Below are 17060 nucleotides of genomic sequence, written 5' to 3'. Positions count from 1 at the left end.
CTTGGTTTCCCAGTTTTGTATCCCCTATTCCAGTGGTCCTCAATCTTTCTGGCTCAGTAGACCAGTGGAGATGGTGATGACAGGGACGGGGGGGGGGGAGGGAGGGGATAGTTTTATATGCATGTGGGTTGCTTTCAAAATGCAGTTTCTTGTACACACTCACCCACCATTTCTGCACCCTGGTTCCAAATGGGCTTTGGCTAGGTCATGGCACTGGGTCATGGCCTGGGGGTTGGGAATGCCATCCTATTCCTTCTCCTCTATTCATATCCATATATTTTGTTGCATTATACACTCTAGCTAACATGTGGTGCAAATCATACAGGTTCTCAGCCAATAACACAAAATCATTTGCATAAATATATGTTTAGAGTTGTATTCGGACTAAAAAGCAAGGAGCAAGACTACCGTCAGCCACAGAAGCTCACTGAGTGAATTTCTATTCTCTCTTTTTCAGCCCAACCAACTTCGCAGAGTTATTGTTTGTAAAATTGGAAGAGGCTTATCAAGGCTGCCTTGAATTTTTGGAGGAAAAATTAAACATAAATCTAATAAGCAAATATGCAATTAAACAAATAATCTCAGTTTGTAATTTGTTTTATTTTATTTTAGATTTGAATTTTTCCATCTGTTACACAACCTACTTAAAATGTAGCAAGGAAAGACAAATGGTCTTATAGAAGAAAAAATAAAAGAACATTTTAATTTTCTTGCAAAGTGAACGAACCATCAATGTTGTTATAGGTATCAACTAATTATCAGGATATGGAAACAGTGGAAACTGTAGAATCAGTGACTATGGTACTCATTACAGCAAGAGTAATTCTCCAAATAGAATCCCATTGCTAAAAGAAAAAATTCTCTGGTGAAAAAAAGGATTAAAAGCTCAAGGATCAAATAATTGGTATCAAGTTGGTTGACCAACAGTAGGGCAACTGAACACTTAAAAATCACATGACCAGTGGACAGAGGGGTAGGACAAAGTTCCTATGAATCAGATTAACCTGAAGAAATGGACAATTGCTATAGGTTTATTTGAGAAAAAGCAAATGTACAATTATACCTTGAGGTTTAACTAGAGCTCAATATGCAGTACATATTAAAAGCACAGCATTTCCTGAAACCAGCAGGAACATAATATTTATGAATTTATTACAGTAAAAAAGAGCTTATCTTTTGAATGAACAAACCAACAAACTACCACTTATTTCTATTTACATAACATACTGGAAAATGTTTCCTTTAAAAACCAATTTCTTTTAAATGACCATTGGAAGGATTAAGATGAAAGCAAATTTTCTTTAACATTTTGGTTAATTTATAGAAAGTAATCCTCATTATATATATAGTATTAAAAGGGGATGCAACGAGTTCGCCATTTGTAACTCCTGCCAGCTTTCCCATTGGCTTTGTTTGTCAAGCCAGCAAAGCAGGTCGCAAATGGCAACCATGTGACTATGGAACACTGCAACAGCCAGAACTCCAAGGATTGGTCATTAAGTACTATTCATTCACAAGTTTGAATGGTCATTAAGTGGTCATTAAGTGAGAATACCTCTGTTAAAATTTCTTGAATTCAACTATGCAACCAAACCATTTCTAAAGTTATAAGTTGTCAGGTACAAGCAACCAGAACAGCTCTGAGAATGGATCAGATAGATTTCTTTATTGTTGATCACCAATTTACAAGAATCTCAACAGACTGCCTGCCTTCTTTGGGAAACAGCATATATAGACCTAAAGGTTTGACGTCAAACATTTCCTTCCTCAAATGGGCTCTAAGTTGGAATGTCTTTTCACCCCCTCTCCCCACCACTATAGGGGCCTCCTCTCTTTCAGCCAGTGGTTCCACCACTTAAATTATGCCAAGTTCCTAGCAATGGACAAGATCAAGAATAATGTATCTTTTCAGCCCAATGCATGGATGTTATAGGAGATGACCAAGAGATGACGAGGGGGGGGGTCAAGTGAGTTATCAGTTTAGAGTCTCTTTATGCCCACAAGAGATCTATATTCAACCCTCCTTGAAATTCTTCCTTAACTACCACCAACTTGCCTTGATCATTAGTAGTTTAGATTCTTGTTTAGAGGTAGCATGAAATAAACTTGTACTCATTTTGGACCTAACCCTAGCTTCCAATTTCTTGCTCCTGACAGGCGTCTCCAGAAGGAGAGTAGCGATAGTATTTAGCAATAGCACTTAAGACTTATATTCCATTTCACAGTGCTTTACAGCCCTCTCTAAGTGGTTTACATATTGCCCCCAACAATCTGGGTGCTCTTGTTATTGACCTCGGAAGGAAGGATGGAAGCCTGAGTCAACCTTGAGCCTGGTGAGATTCGAACTGCCTGATTGCTTGCAATCATCAGTCAGCAGAATTAGACTTCAATACTGCATTCTAACCACTGCAACACCACGGCTCCGAAAAGATAAAAGGGCAAGATGGTGGCCATGCACATAAAATAGGAGCAGGGCTTTCACTACATGGTTGTGGCAGCCTGTTCTGACCAAGGCTTCCTGAGATTGTAACAATTACACACTGTTCCCAAAAACCTTGTTTTTATTTCAACGGCTGTGAATTATATGCATTCACAGCCTGTAATGAGTCCCAAACAGTTTATGAATAGTCCAACAGAAGTCTGCCACAGTCTTTCGGGATAAGGCTGATAAGCACCCACCTTTATCTCCCTTGAAATGCTGCCAACAAATAAATTTCCAATTAGCTGTACAAGGCCAAATGGAACACAAAGTCAACACGGAGTTTCAGAGTTTAAACCGACCAGAACGAACGAAGCTGCTTCCTGCAAAGGCTCATGTCCCTTTGTTCCTCCTTTATGTCTTATGGGAGGGGACAATCATCTCCAAGCCTTACTCCTGAGTCGCCCCCTTTATCTTAAATGTTCTTGCCTTCTGGCAGCTCTGTGCAAGCGCACACTGGGAACAGGCTCCACCTCCTGTTCTTCTGCCTCTCTGATGTCAGATTCTGGAGGCTCTGGAGTCAGCACATAACTCTCAAACGGCCCTGGCCCTGGCCCTATCTCTGTGTCAGACACAAATCCCTCATCTAAGTCCTCCCCAGACTTCAAGACTGGCCCATGGTCCTCTCCACTGTTTGACTCTGCTGCCAGCTCCGCAGGCTGCCAGCAGACCATAACATAGCCTCTTGACTCGGGGGGCCACATGTTATGATTAATTAGATAGCCACCATTGCAAAAGAGACACATGAAAACTTACTTCATGATAAGATATTCCATGTTTCGCTTTCCAACTATTTCATTTGTGTTTCAGTTTAAATTTTATATATGTAGAAAAGATTTTGACAGACAACTGATCCTTGTAAGCAGAAGGTCTGCAAATATCTGTGTGCATATAACCTGAAGTTGAAATTAATGTAAACTGAAAGAAGAGGAAGGGAAAGATAATGGAAAATAAAGACACAAAGCAAAATAGACTAAGGTTTGTGAAATGGAGAGAAATAAATAATTTCTAGAAGCTTTTAGCTATCATAGCTCCAGTTATTGCCTAGATAAAACATGGGGGAAAGGTCTGTGAAAAAGTAGATTTTAGTAAATAATTAGGAGAAAAGTAAAATCTGAGAGACAATTGAAAGGAAACAACTATATGCTAAAGGAAATAGTGTCCAGAAAGAAATATACAACTAAGTGTAAATGTACACCAGACTTATGGCAAGGATATTGTGTGTTGTTGCAGGGGGAAGAACCTTAGGCCACATTGGGACTACAGTAATTAGTGAAGCCTAAGGCCAATACAAGACCCAGAGTAAATCAGGATATCTAAATTCAATTTCCCATTCAGCTGGAATGTTCACAATTTAACTGTATGTCACTTATCATCTGTCAATCTGTCACAGAGCTAGGGTGATGAGGATAAAGTATGTGATGAGGATAAAGTATGTGAAGAGGATGTACCAAGACTTAGAAAAAATTGGAATAATTCAAAATATCACTAAGAAATAGCAAATGAATACTTCAGTGTCAAGCTTACCTAGAAAAAGTTTTGAGCCCGGCGGGGGGAAAAAAAAGATTCAAGCAACTCACAGAAACTCCATCTAAATGATTTCACCCTGAAATAAGGGGTTTTTCCTCATTTAATTTTCAGGATTCTGATTTTAACCCCTTATTTATTGATATTAAATGTGATTAGTAAAACTTCATGTGAATTGCACTTCATTGGTTTTCTGCTACTAAAAGCCTGACATACAAATCCTTTCCCAAGCATCTTGAATGGGATAAAAATAAATCCTATTCTAGTATTTTTAGTGTCTTTCCTCATAATTTTATATGGATTTCTGAAAATTGAATTCTACCATCACAGTATTACTTTCAGCAATTTGGTTTTTAATTATCCATTAATACCTCCCGATCACTGATGGAAAAAGATCAGAAGTCAATACAAAGAAGGGGAGGTAGCCTTTCTCTGCAAATGTAAACACATTCACAAGGTGTGAACGACTCACTATAAATGTAAAGGAATAATAGTGGAGCCTAAGTTTTGAGATTTGAGAGAAAGTTGAGAGATCAAAACTTATCTTGTTCTTCCTACTAAAATTTAGAGCTAAAAATTCTTATAATTGATAATAAACAATGTTAATATCATTAGAAACTGGTCAAAGAGTATAGGTACATCATCATTAAAAAAACTTTTAAAGACAAAATAATGATCTTCAACATCCCATTTTCCCCTCTGAATGAGAGACTCCCCCTTCCTTCAGTTCTTGATCATTTATAGTTGACACTTGCTCTAATTTCCCATTTTCATCCTTGTCGTCAGCCATTTAGTTGTATTCAACCTTTGGCCATTCTATGGATCAGCACACTCCATGCCCCTCTGTCTTTGTCTCTGTCTGAAATAAAATTTCTCATTTTATACAGCATAAATTGGAGCTTTTCTGAATGGTCAAATACTAACATATGACAAATTAGAGCCAAACTGCCATTAATAGAAGAAACCAGGTATTGCCAAATTCTGCTCATGGATTTCTCATCTTGGTAGAAGTAAAGTGGTTGGAAATGTCCAATCTCCTCTCCCCCTGAAAGTAGCTATGGCTACCAAATCTACTGCAGAGAATTAGAGGATTGTATCCGAGGAAGAAGAGTCTGAATCCGAAGAGGAAGATGAACAACTGACAGGCAGTGGCTCCGTTGGCTGTGGAGGAAACTGGGGAAGGGCAAACTCCGGCTGGGCAGAGTAGGGGTGAGGTAGAACAAGGGAGAGGGAATTCAGAGGAAGACCCAGGCCCACCCCTCTTCATCCTAGGGCACGCATGGAGGAACGGAGAAGAGAGCAATGTGGGTTGCGTGGTTTACGGGGGAGGAAAGGACCCTGATTCCCTGATTCATTAGGCATACCTGGGAAGAGAGTTTAAAAGAGATGTAAGCTGAGGGCAGCATCTGCTGGAAACAAGTGAGTTTATCTTGTGTGCGTTCCTGGCATCCTCCCAAATGGGCTGATTTACCGCCATTCCTTCAGGTCTGGAATTCCTTCTCTTACCTGCCATATTAATTACCTCATCTTGCCTTGATTGGACTTACAGTTAAAAGTTTTTGTTGACAACATTTTGGACTTCAATCTCTGCAAAGGCTGCTCCTGGGAGAGTTTTTTCTCCAGACCAGAAGGTAACCAGGATATTGGGGGCAAAGTTGGAGCTAATAAAGGGACTCTTGCTTATTATTTGACTGTTTTACCTTTGTGCCAGGCCCTGGGTCATCACGAACAGTGTGAGAAAAATTCACTATGCATATGGTATTCTGTATTCTATTATAATGACCTTTATGGAAAAAGAGCAACTTCTATGAAAAGAATAGTTTTCCAACTGTAGAAGAACATCTATGAATAATTGTATTTTTAAATTGTTGGTATTTTCTAGATATGGATATGAATGTCATATGTCCATGTATTAGTAGCTTTAAATTAAGGATAGAAGAAAATACATTTCCAGTTCAGGAAGTTTCTGTTTATTTTTATTTATAATGCTGCTATATTTCTGTATTAGTTTATGAATAATTCTCTCAAAATGGATTGTCTCCCAAAATACCTATTTAAATTCATTATTTAATCTGCCAAAATTGTGTTAAAACATTCTGAGAAAAGCAAAATCTGGCAAAGTGCTACGTTTTGATCAGGACGCTAATTCAACAAGTAAGAATCATAGCATTTTATATGGAAATATGGAAAAATGCAAGAATCATAGTATTTTGTATGAAAATATGGAAAATGCAATCTATGTTAGCATACCTATTTTAAAAACATAAGCAAAAAAAAAAAGAAGCACCTGGCTTAATTAGAATTTTCAACCTAATTTATTTAGATACCTACTGGAATATGATGAGAAGTGTGAATCTATTCATAATTATATGCATGTGAAAGGAATCTTCATTATACTACCAATGTGCAGGTAGCAATAATATCTGAATTTTTAATTCTTTCTAAACCCCTTTCGTCAAAAGACAACATCAAGTAAGTCTCACTGAAGGATTACTTTCTAAAGGTTTTATCTCTTTCAAAAGAAACCCAGAGGTATTATTTTGTATTTTACACAATTTAAGTTTCTTACTTTTTATAACATAAGTGTAGAAGTAAATTAAATGGGATTTTGTAAGCAATGCATTTTCATGGCACAAGGGAGCTAAAAATCACGCTTTAACAAGACGTCTAGCTACTAAGAACATGAGTATCATGTTTTGATTACAAATATATAGTATTTATCAGTCATCAATCCAGAAATAGATAAAAGCCATGTCTGAATTGCTCAGAATAGTAAATCAGAAAGTGCTGAAATGAGTTACATTCAGTTTTTGCCAAACAAAGAAATTAGGAACAAAGTATGAATATCTTGCATTTCAGGATTATTATTATTATTTTTGGTAGTACCAAAAATCTACCACCCTTGCTTAATGCTTTTTTGGACTAAAAAGAAATCTTTATTCAAAGGGAAGATAATACAATATAAAGGCAGTATGAAAATACTGGAATTTCAGACTTGGAAAGACCATTGTGCTAAAGATATATAGCATGGAAGAACACGATATGGTCTTGGATTATAATGAAATATTTGTTTATTAAATAAAGATATTAAGAAAAATAGAATCATAAATAATTAAGAAATCCACTGTTGAAAATCAAATATTTTACCTTGCTGGACAAGCCTTTTTTCCATTCACACTTCAAGATAATCTTCCAATTAATTCTATTTTTGGAGAAAAATCTGTATACATACCCAAAACATGCATAAGCTACAATATACAGAGCACAATACATTTTTAATCCTAACGTAGATCTTTGCAAAAAGTGGCAGTCTGGGCTAATATTTGCTAAACTCCTTCTGACTGAATGGCAAATAGAAGTCCTACTTTCAAAAGGAAAGGCTGGAGATGGATCACACATCAATCTTACTGTTTCTTATCAGTAAAGCAATTCACCTCACGTTGCTATTCTACAAATCTCTTTCATGCAACATCATTCTATAGTATTGCTGGAACTGATGCTTCTTTCACCAAATGTGTTATTATGCTTTGTGGAAACTCCCTTCCCAGAGATTTGAAAGCTGATAGAATGCACTACATTAGTTAAAGAACCTATTCCTGAGAGCGATTCTTAAAGAAAACAAACAGATACTTCTTTTTCCCAATGTACTGTAATGTCAAACAGGTTGCTCCCTATGTACAACCAACTGGACCATTCTCATTTGTTGTGCAATCAATATTTAGGACACAAATGGACGACTCAGTTCTTGAAAATCAAACTAAGAACTACTATGAAGAAAAGTATCTCTTTTTGAAAGTGCAGCTATGTCAGCCCCCACCACCACCCTGCCCATACATATGAGCCGAGAAACGTTACCGATAGTCACTGCTTCCATAATTCCAATCCCGCTGATTGCATCTTGGAACCCATTCCTTTCAGAAGCTTTCTTTCTTCAGCAAAAAAAAACAACAAAAAACCCTATCCATTTTTCAACCTCAGAGCAAAGATTTCAGGGTTATTTTGCTGTTCTCCTAATTTCAATTACACACACACACAAACGTATGCAGAGAGGGAGAAAGAGAGGGAGAGAGAGGGAGAGAGGCACACAGGCAGACAGACAAACAGATAGGCAGATACTAACTAACTATTAGAAAGTATTTATGCAGGTGTGCATAATACCTTACTAGACCTTACCAGCGCTTACAATATTACTGTTTCCTTGTACTCTTCTGTGCGCTCTGAAAAATTGCTTCAGCGTTGGAAGTCCCTCTAGAATTGGGGTGGAGGTAGGGGGAGATGGCAATGAGGGATAAGGATGAATGTGGAAATTAATCAAACTTGTCTCTTCTGTTCAGAGTAATAAAAATTCTGTGTCATTTTCATACTCTACGTAGTATGCTGGGTTCCTATCACCTAATTCCATGTAGAACGGCAGTCACCTCTCTAGATACCTTTTAAATAAGTGGTACAATATTGCATTCTTGACTTTTACTAGGAACAGATGCATTTTTCCTTTCCTTTCTACTACCTGACCAAGGGAATAAAGACCTTGTATCCGTTCCAAGATATAAAGTCAGCGACACCGACGAGAGATTTAATTTGAATCCAAGTCACAATCGATGCAAGCCAGGACAAACTTATCTCTGCTACATCACATAAATTAGAATAAACATCCATGTTCTAGCTGCCATTCGCAAGATCTTTGAATCCAATTTCCATTTTAACAAAAGTTCACAATACACAAGACTTGAGCTTATTGTGATATCTGATTTTTTTTAAAAAAATATGAGCAGATTTCTAGAGCAGACATAGGTGCTGGATAGTTTTTATATACTGCAAAATAATCAAATTAGTCACTGCACCAGTTGTAACTTTGCTAGGGGCTGTCGTCTTTACTTGCTTTTCCATTCTTGTGTTTTCTCCTTTCCTCCTATGTAGGCCCTACTAAGGCTCTTTGCCATTATTTCTCTAACTGCTTTCCATCTGTTCTGAAGAGTATGTGTTTATAGCACTACAGCACGGTAGCTTTAGAGGGCTTTTCATCTTAATGAGTATGAATGAATGATGTGGTAGAAACTCTAGCTAGACTGGAGAGAGGGTTAAGAGGGGGTTGACTTAGAGTCCTTGCACTACAGAAAGCGACCCAAGCATGTCCTCCTAAAGAATCCCAAAAATCTTACAGCATAAAAACCCTTTGCAAGGGAATTTAATCAATCTGGTAAGATTCTTGCAACATAGTTGACTAACAATAAAGATTCTGCTTGAGACTGTCCACCTATGGTTCTAGTTGCTTCTAGAGGGAGCACTGTTCTTTTTCAAAGTGGGGGAGGTATTTGGACATTCAAGAGGCATCATCCATCCAGTGGTATAAAAATGTTCCTGATGATTTGGAAAGTTGAAGCCAACAGCTATGTGAAAGAGCCTATTTATTTTTACTTTATTTTATGAGATACTTTCCTTCTTTTACAGTATCTTATAATCGGATAGAGCAGGGGTGTCAAACTTAAGGTGCTTAAATCTGGCCCGCAGAACCAGCCAGGAAATAGCAAAGAACTGGCCCACAATGCCTCTGGAAGCCAGCCTGCGCCCCATTTTGGCCAGTAAAGTGTTGCAGGAGGCCACCAAGGCTGAAAATGGAGCGTGGAAGGCTGCACCCCATTTTGACCAGCAAGGTGCTGCAGAAGGCATCTATCCTGTCTCCCCCCTCCAAGCTGGCCCATGGAGGAGAAATACAATGCTGATCTGGCCTTTGAAGAACTCAGTTTGACACCCCTGGGATAGAGGAAGACTTCTATAAAAATGTTTTATACAAAGGATAAAATTCATAAATGGCATATAAATACATATCTGTATATCTAGATTTTGCCAATTAAAGGTTATTTAACTAATGAAGTTTATTTTTAAAAACGGGGCAGAAAGAACAGTGCCAAAGAAATTTTACAATCTACAATTCATATTAATGTATTATAGCCCTTATTTGTTCAACTGTACTAATTAGATAATTTGTATAATCTGTGTCCCTTATTTGTATAATTTTATTCCCTTATTTATATTATACCATTTCATATAGTTAATAGTAAGACTTGATATCTAAACAGATTAAAAAGCAAATTTTTGTTCCACCTACCCAATCTATTAATGAAATACAACAATTAATTATTCGTATGACAAAAAATTAAATCAACTGATTACATGGTAGTAAAATGTATGACTCCTAATAAACTTTAGAGCTTTGGAGCAAGATTTTTAAAAATTCTAAACCCCTGAAGCACAAATACACAAGGCTAAAAAGTTTATAACATAAAGCCAACATACAATTAGCAGCACCTTATTCTAATTATCTTTGAGTAGTTATAATGGTTGGTCTGTAGTTCATTTTTCTCCATGGATTACTTCTTGGATTGCTTCTGTAGATTAATTTTGGAAGCACTGGTACATTCTTTTTTATTTTTAAAAGCAAGCTACCGCACAAAACTAAAATCAATGAAGAAATCCTATTTGGTGACCTTCCACAGCCATGATTGCGTCTTAAAAATGTAATGAGTTTTCCTCCTCTCTCTTATAACAATTGGCAATAACTGATACAGTGCTATGATTTCATTTAAACAACTTTCCATCATTAGGAAAAAAACTGAAGAAAAGAGAAGCTATGCAAACTACACTAACCATTCATCGAGAACACACTGAAAAGTATACTGGAAGGATGAAAATGCAGTATTAGCTCCTCTACAATAATTGATCAAAATTGAGAATAATTAAGCAACGCAAAGGTAAACAAAAGTACTTATTCACATTTTTAGAATGTAGCTGTTGCAGCTATAAAGTAAGATGTGGTGTGATTTCAACTGCAAGGGTTGCATCCTTGAAAAGTCCTAAGATTTATGAAATGAGATTTAATAAATTTAAGAACTTATGGAAAAGAAACAAGGTTAAAACTATGAGACAGACAAAATCATGATTCAAACTGTTAAAAATTCCTCAATTTCCCCTGTACTTTTAAAAACATAGTAAACATTATGCTGTATAAGCTAATAACGAATAAATCAGTTTTAAGTATTTTTAATGATATCATGACAATTATACCCATTTACCATCATTTTCTAAACGTATACATTTGTACAATACAATATTGTGGCTAGGTGATTAGAAAGAAATGGTTAAATTACTTATTTTCTCCTAAGTAGATCCATGGTAGTCATGAACTCCTAAGGCACTTCTCAGAGACCTGTATCATTATGTCTGTTGAAATTCCTCATAGCCTTGGTAACCCTAACACCATCAGCTCAGGCAAGGAGCCTGTTGGCTAAGGGCCAAATGCCTATCCTGTCTTGATTACAAGGGGTTTTCAGGGATGGGAGAATAACTTTTTTTCACATCATAAACAAGAAAATGAATGCATTATTGAATAGGCACAGTATCTAGAAGCCCAGCAACGCTACATCATAAATGGCCATGCTCCCCCAACTCCTATCCTTCTAACTTCCATGCATCCTCTGACTATGTAGCAAAGCAGTACCTTTCAAACTGTATTCAAGGCTTGCTGTTGGGAGTTATTATTACAACCCAGCCAACTGTAGGAATACTGAAAAGTTTATTACATTGGCATTCTACTGGTTACCTCTGATTTGGGGAGGCCCCATTCTCTGCCACAGCATGGAAAGTTGAAGGAGTTCTGTTGTGGCTTGTGCCCTAAATTAACACTTCAAACTAAATCATACAGACTACGTTTTCTGTATTAAAGTCTCTATGGCTTTCAGCTAGCCTCCAGCTTGGAACAACTTACATTTATTTATGAAGTTTCTCTTTAAGGTACATGATCCTTGACATTAGAGAAAAATAGCTTCAGTGATTCCAAGGTGCAACATTTCATTCATCCTGATCTAATGAATCATGATCAAAAATATTTTTAGCAGAACCTTTAGCAGAACTGAGGGAGATAAAATTTATACTGCACCACTATTCGGTGCCAATAAAAACCAAGAGCCTGGATGAGAGATGTTTTTTTTTAATCTTACCTCCAGAGCCTTCAGCCGTTCCAAGAGTAATTTTGTTTTGTCTCTTTCCTCTTCGCTGCTGTTGTTTTCACTCCTTGAATGTTTATCTGACATGCAAATGTCTTCCACTCCTGTTTTGCACTGCTTGCCCTCTTGCATTAATGTTTCCTAAAACAATTAATATATTTTTCATCAACTAAAGGTAAGAATGATTGTTAAAAAATGTGCTGAAAGTACATTATTGCATTTACACCCTAACAGGAACTTTCTAGTATTTTACTTACTTACTTATTAGCATTTATATTCTGGCCACTTCCAGAAACTTCTGCTGGCTAAAAATTATAATCATAACATTAACCCAAAAGACAAGAAAACATATAAGGGTTAAAAACAATCCACACCATGGTTCTTAATCCCCAGATCCTGATCTGAAGACATTGGTGTTGCTCTCAAGGTAAGAACAAGGAGCCACAATTTAGTTTAGTTTATTGTCATTGCACCTCGTACAACGAAATCAAACACCATCTTCAGTGCACATCATGACCATGACCATGAAAATAAACACAAACACACATCCTTCACACTCCACACACTGAACCGAAACCCCCAACACCGCACCAATACTGCACTATACAGCAGAATTCAAAAGAGCTACTGCCCTGGGATAGAAGCTGTTAATGATGTTAATAATAATGATTGAAAAAAATAAATAAGGACATGTTAAAGCCTCCTTTTCTATAAAGAACCAGAAGCAGAAGCTGCGATTGCCCTTGAACCCTAAACGCCAACAGCTGTTCTTTCATGGACCTGCTCATGTAAGTCTATTCAGAAATAGTGTATTTCCTGCCTACTTGTAGTAAGAGGTAATACCTAAAACTAGGTATTATGTACACACTGAAAGTTTCGTACTCCAAACTATAAATGACTTCTCCCAATGATTTCACAGAGAAGTTAGATCACATGGGGACAACACTGAGCCTGGAGTCCCAATATATAAATCTAATTATTTAAGGAATGAGAGAATTTGCTTTGTTCACAACTTGAATTAACAATGATGTAGAACTTACACTGAAATTAAAATCCTAATTTCGCGTTGTCTGTTAAGTAGAGTTACATGAAGGACCTTCTCTGCACCAGTGATCCTTTAGTCACCAGTTCAAACCTTTTTCACTTACCTCTTATGTACTTTAAAAACAAGAAATACCTTTCTAACATCAATGTAGTCAACATGAATGTGAGCCAGAATGAAGAAGCTCACAAAGCAATGCTATTCTATCACATATTTTGGCTTCTAAATCCTTACAGGGAATAAAGGAGAAAAAAAACTACAAGGACAATATATACAGAACAGTTCCAGCCTTAGGCTGTAAAAATAATAAACTTATTTCAAACCTCTACGACCATAAAACCAGATAATTTTATCACCAGAACTGGCATTTAGGCTTGACATACATGAAGAACTGCCAACCTATCTAATATTTCTCAATGTATCCTTAGGTAACTTGACTATTAAACACTGACTACTGCCTCAGACAAACCAACATTTTTCACACATACAGCTTATTCTAACATTGTGCTAGTGCTTATGTGGAAGACACTCTCTGCCTTTAAGTACTGTTATCCATTGTTGGCATCCTCTGTGGGTGCTGACAATGAAGTGAACTCGAACAACTGGAAAAAAGATGTTCACAATAAACCTGAGAAGCATCAAAATACATTTGAAATACTCTACTTTTACAAAACAGTAATACATTGAAAGTTCAGTTAGGCTAAACCTAGTTTTCAACTACATGCATAAGCCGCCTGTTCGTTTACTTGACTGTACCGTATATTGGCTGTGATTTTAAATGCTTGATCTTCTTATCTCCAATTAGACAATGCACATGATCTAAGCTACAAGCAGAAGAGTCAACATTGCTCTTTTCCATATTTTTTTAAATGGAAGATTAAAATGGATATTCTCCAGTGAACCTTAACAACTCTCACACACCATTTTGGGGGAAATTGGACACAGAACATCAGAGTGTGCATAGTTTTGAACTTTTCTTTGTTTATTTCTGTGGGCCGAGAGAGTATAAAAGAAATGGGGGGCGGGAGGCATGGGAGATAACTACAGGGAAAAATAAAAGAAGTTAAAGGGAAAAGAGAGAAAGGAGGCAACAGAAAAGAGAAAAAGAGGAAGTATACATTTGCATGAGAATAGATACATTGCTTCACATTTTAAAAACATTTATATCGTGTCTCTTTTCCACAGATGCAGCTGACAATAATCCTTGAAATATTATTGTATTGAAAAAAAGAGAAAAACAAAATGGCAACGCAAAAAAGTGGCTAGGTTGATATGATATCTTCGATTTTGTCAAAATTTCAACCCAATCAGCTACAGAAAGGGATACCCCAAACAGCCCTGGATGTTAAGTGCTCTCCTCTTCACCATACTAGATGACAAATTAATGCCATATAGATCAGGACTATTTTTATGATAACAGCTATAGTCTGTCATAAAGGCTTTAATATGCTTCTGCCTTCCCTCCCTTTTATCTTTGAATTACAGTGAGGCCTGTCTGAGAAGTTTTTTTTTCAAATCAGTTTCCAAATTTAAAAAATACAGTATTCTGAAAGATGATAAAATGAGAAACCAAATTTGGTAGAATTCCTCACTCTTCCTCTTCCCCTCCCCTCCCCGGACTTGGATTTTTCCTTTTCCATCTGTGACTAGATCAAAGACTTTCTGAGGGACCAACCACAAACAGTGAGGGCTGGATCTGTCACATTCACCTCCCTGAAACTTAGCACTGGCTCCCCACAGGCTGTGAGCTCAGTCCCTACCTGTACTCACTGTACACACATGACTGTGTATTGTCTGACCCATCCACTGTGATCATTAAGTTTGCAGATGATACTACCATATTGGGTATCATTACAGGTGGAGACGAAACAGCGTACAAGGGGGAGGTTCAAAAATTATCCTCATGGTGCCTAGAAAACAACCTGCACCTAAACATCAGCAAGACAAAGGAGATGGTGTTAAACTTCTGGAAGAAGAGACAGGAACCCGCCCCACTTTACATCGAGGAGGGCTGTGTGGAGAGAGTTTCCTCCTTTAAATTCCTGGGAATCTACCTCAGCAAAGATCTCACCTGGAAAATCAACACAACCCAGGTGGCCAGAAAGACCCAACAGAGACTCCATTTCCTTGGGGTCTTGCAAAAGAATAAAGTGGAACAACGACCGATGACCTCCTTTTACCAGTCCACAATAGAAAGTGTCCTCACATATTGCATTACGGTGTGGTATGCTGGCTTGACAGCCATGGATAGAAAGACATTACAGAGGGTGCTGAGCACAGCACAAAAGAGGCTGTTCCCTGATACCACTAGATGACATCGCTAGGGCTCGCTGCCTTAGAAGAGCAAGGAAAATTCTCAGGGATGACACACATCCCGGTCAGCACTTCTTCACTCTCCTATCATCGGGTAGGAGATATAGAAGCACAACCAGCTGTACCAACAGGCTGAAGAATAGTTTCTACCCGTGGGCTGCCAGACTTCTGAACAGAAAATAACTTCATGTCAACCTAGTATGACAGACTTGCAGGGCCGGCACGTTGTGTAACAAGGTCACATAGTGTAATAAGATTGGGACTGGGTTAGGGACTTCTGTCCTCACTGTGAGTTGTGTTGGGGGGAGTGCACGAAGGAAGGCTCAGCCAATCTCATTGTACACATATTGTACTCTGACAATAAAGGTAAAAATAAAGCAATGGGGACAATTCTAGTGACTCAGAAAATATAAATGTATTACTATTTGCTTGCTAATTTATTTATTTACCTTAACATTTCCTTCTGCCCAGATATGTTTTAAGTGTATGGAATATATTATCGTTGCACACTGCCTGGAAATACATGCAATGAATGTCAGCATTCGTTTATTTTAAACAAAATAACGCTTCTAAAAGCTATGTTCTCCTTCAACGTTTCAATTTGTGTTTAGTGTTACTAGTTAATAGGAAGAGGGTCCATTATCTTCTCTATGTCATTCCAAAGGCTTTCAAAAACAGCCAGTGAACTACAATGGTTAAGCTCTTGGGCTAAAACCAGGGAAATCTCAGAGAGGGAAGTTGATTGATTGACTGGATCATTTCCACCTCTAAAATAACCTAGCCCACTGGCAGCTGTTCTATGCAAGTTAGGAGAAAAAAATATATAGGCTACTTTGAGCATTTAGAAAAAGACTACAAATATAATAAATATGTAAATGTATATATAAACTATACTCATCTCACTGAGCAGACTAGACACACACAATCTTGTTGCACTAAGATTGTATTTCATACATTAGATTTAACTATACATTTGCTAAAAATGGTCTTATTCAGAAGGCACCACAAACTACATAAATTATTACCAAAATATAGTTTATGTTCATTTTTAATCTAAAATTAAACCAGCAGCTAAAGTAGTTAATGTCACACTAGACCAGACAAATATATTAAATAATGTCACAAAAGCGTAGCTTTCTTGTTTTTTTTCTGCAAAATATTCTGCTCGTAATACTTGCATTCTTTTCAATTTCATGCCTTTATTATACATAGCAGATTTGTTCATTAAACACCCCCCAAAAGAGGAGAAAAAGAATAGAGAAGCATAAACATTATTTACCAAAATGTACAATAGAGAGGAAGTAACAAACTGCTGAAACACGTTGAAGCACCATATGATCAGTCCTATTCTGAAATGTCCAATTTTCCTCAGAAAAGAATTATTTTCATGAAAAATGGGACAATCATAAAAGGTAGGTCACACTATCCCCTGCAATGAAGAGGTGATTCTATCCTAATAATATGGGTTCTCGGTTTTTGACATCTCTTTCATGATTTGCATGACCAAGAATGAAGAAAGAGAGATCTTTAGGATGAAACTGAATCAGAAGTGGTAGATTTGAACATATTACAGAGACTATTAAGCACTTGTAAGGGGCAACCTATTCCTGACAGACAACTACAAGGCATGTTTCTGCATGTCTATTTTCTACCCTGCACAGATTTACAATTTCTAAAAACTTGCTCCTCATTATTAACT

At 37.2% G+C, this 17060-nt stretch overlaps 1 protein-coding gene across 4 annotated transcripts in view; it reads right to left on the bottom strand.

The window, feature by feature from the left end:
- The window catches only part of NCKAP5 (NCK associated protein 5), a 711275-nt gene that overhangs the window by 237709 nt on the left and 456506 nt on the right, over positions 1-17060 (bottom strand). For all 4 annotated transcript variants that reach the window (XM_087950139.1, XM_087950137.1, XM_087950138.1 and 1 more), the window contains one exon: positions 12001-12147. In XM_087950139.1, coding sequence (XP_087806265.1) covers positions 12001-12147 — 147 coding nt within the window. The remainder of the gene's footprint in view (positions 1-12000; positions 12148-17060) is intronic.

The sequence above is a fragment of the Notechis scutatus genome, chromosome 1 (assembly GCF_049901735.1).
Source record: "Notechis scutatus isolate UNSWTSFEM ecotype Mainland chromosome 1, rNotScu1.2, whole genome shotgun sequence".
NCBI classification, from domain to species: Eukaryota; Metazoa; Chordata; class Lepidosauria; order Squamata; family Elapidae; genus Notechis; species Notechis scutatus.
Note: the sequence above shows the minus strand (reverse complement) of the source record. Positions and strands in the feature narration are given on the sequence as shown.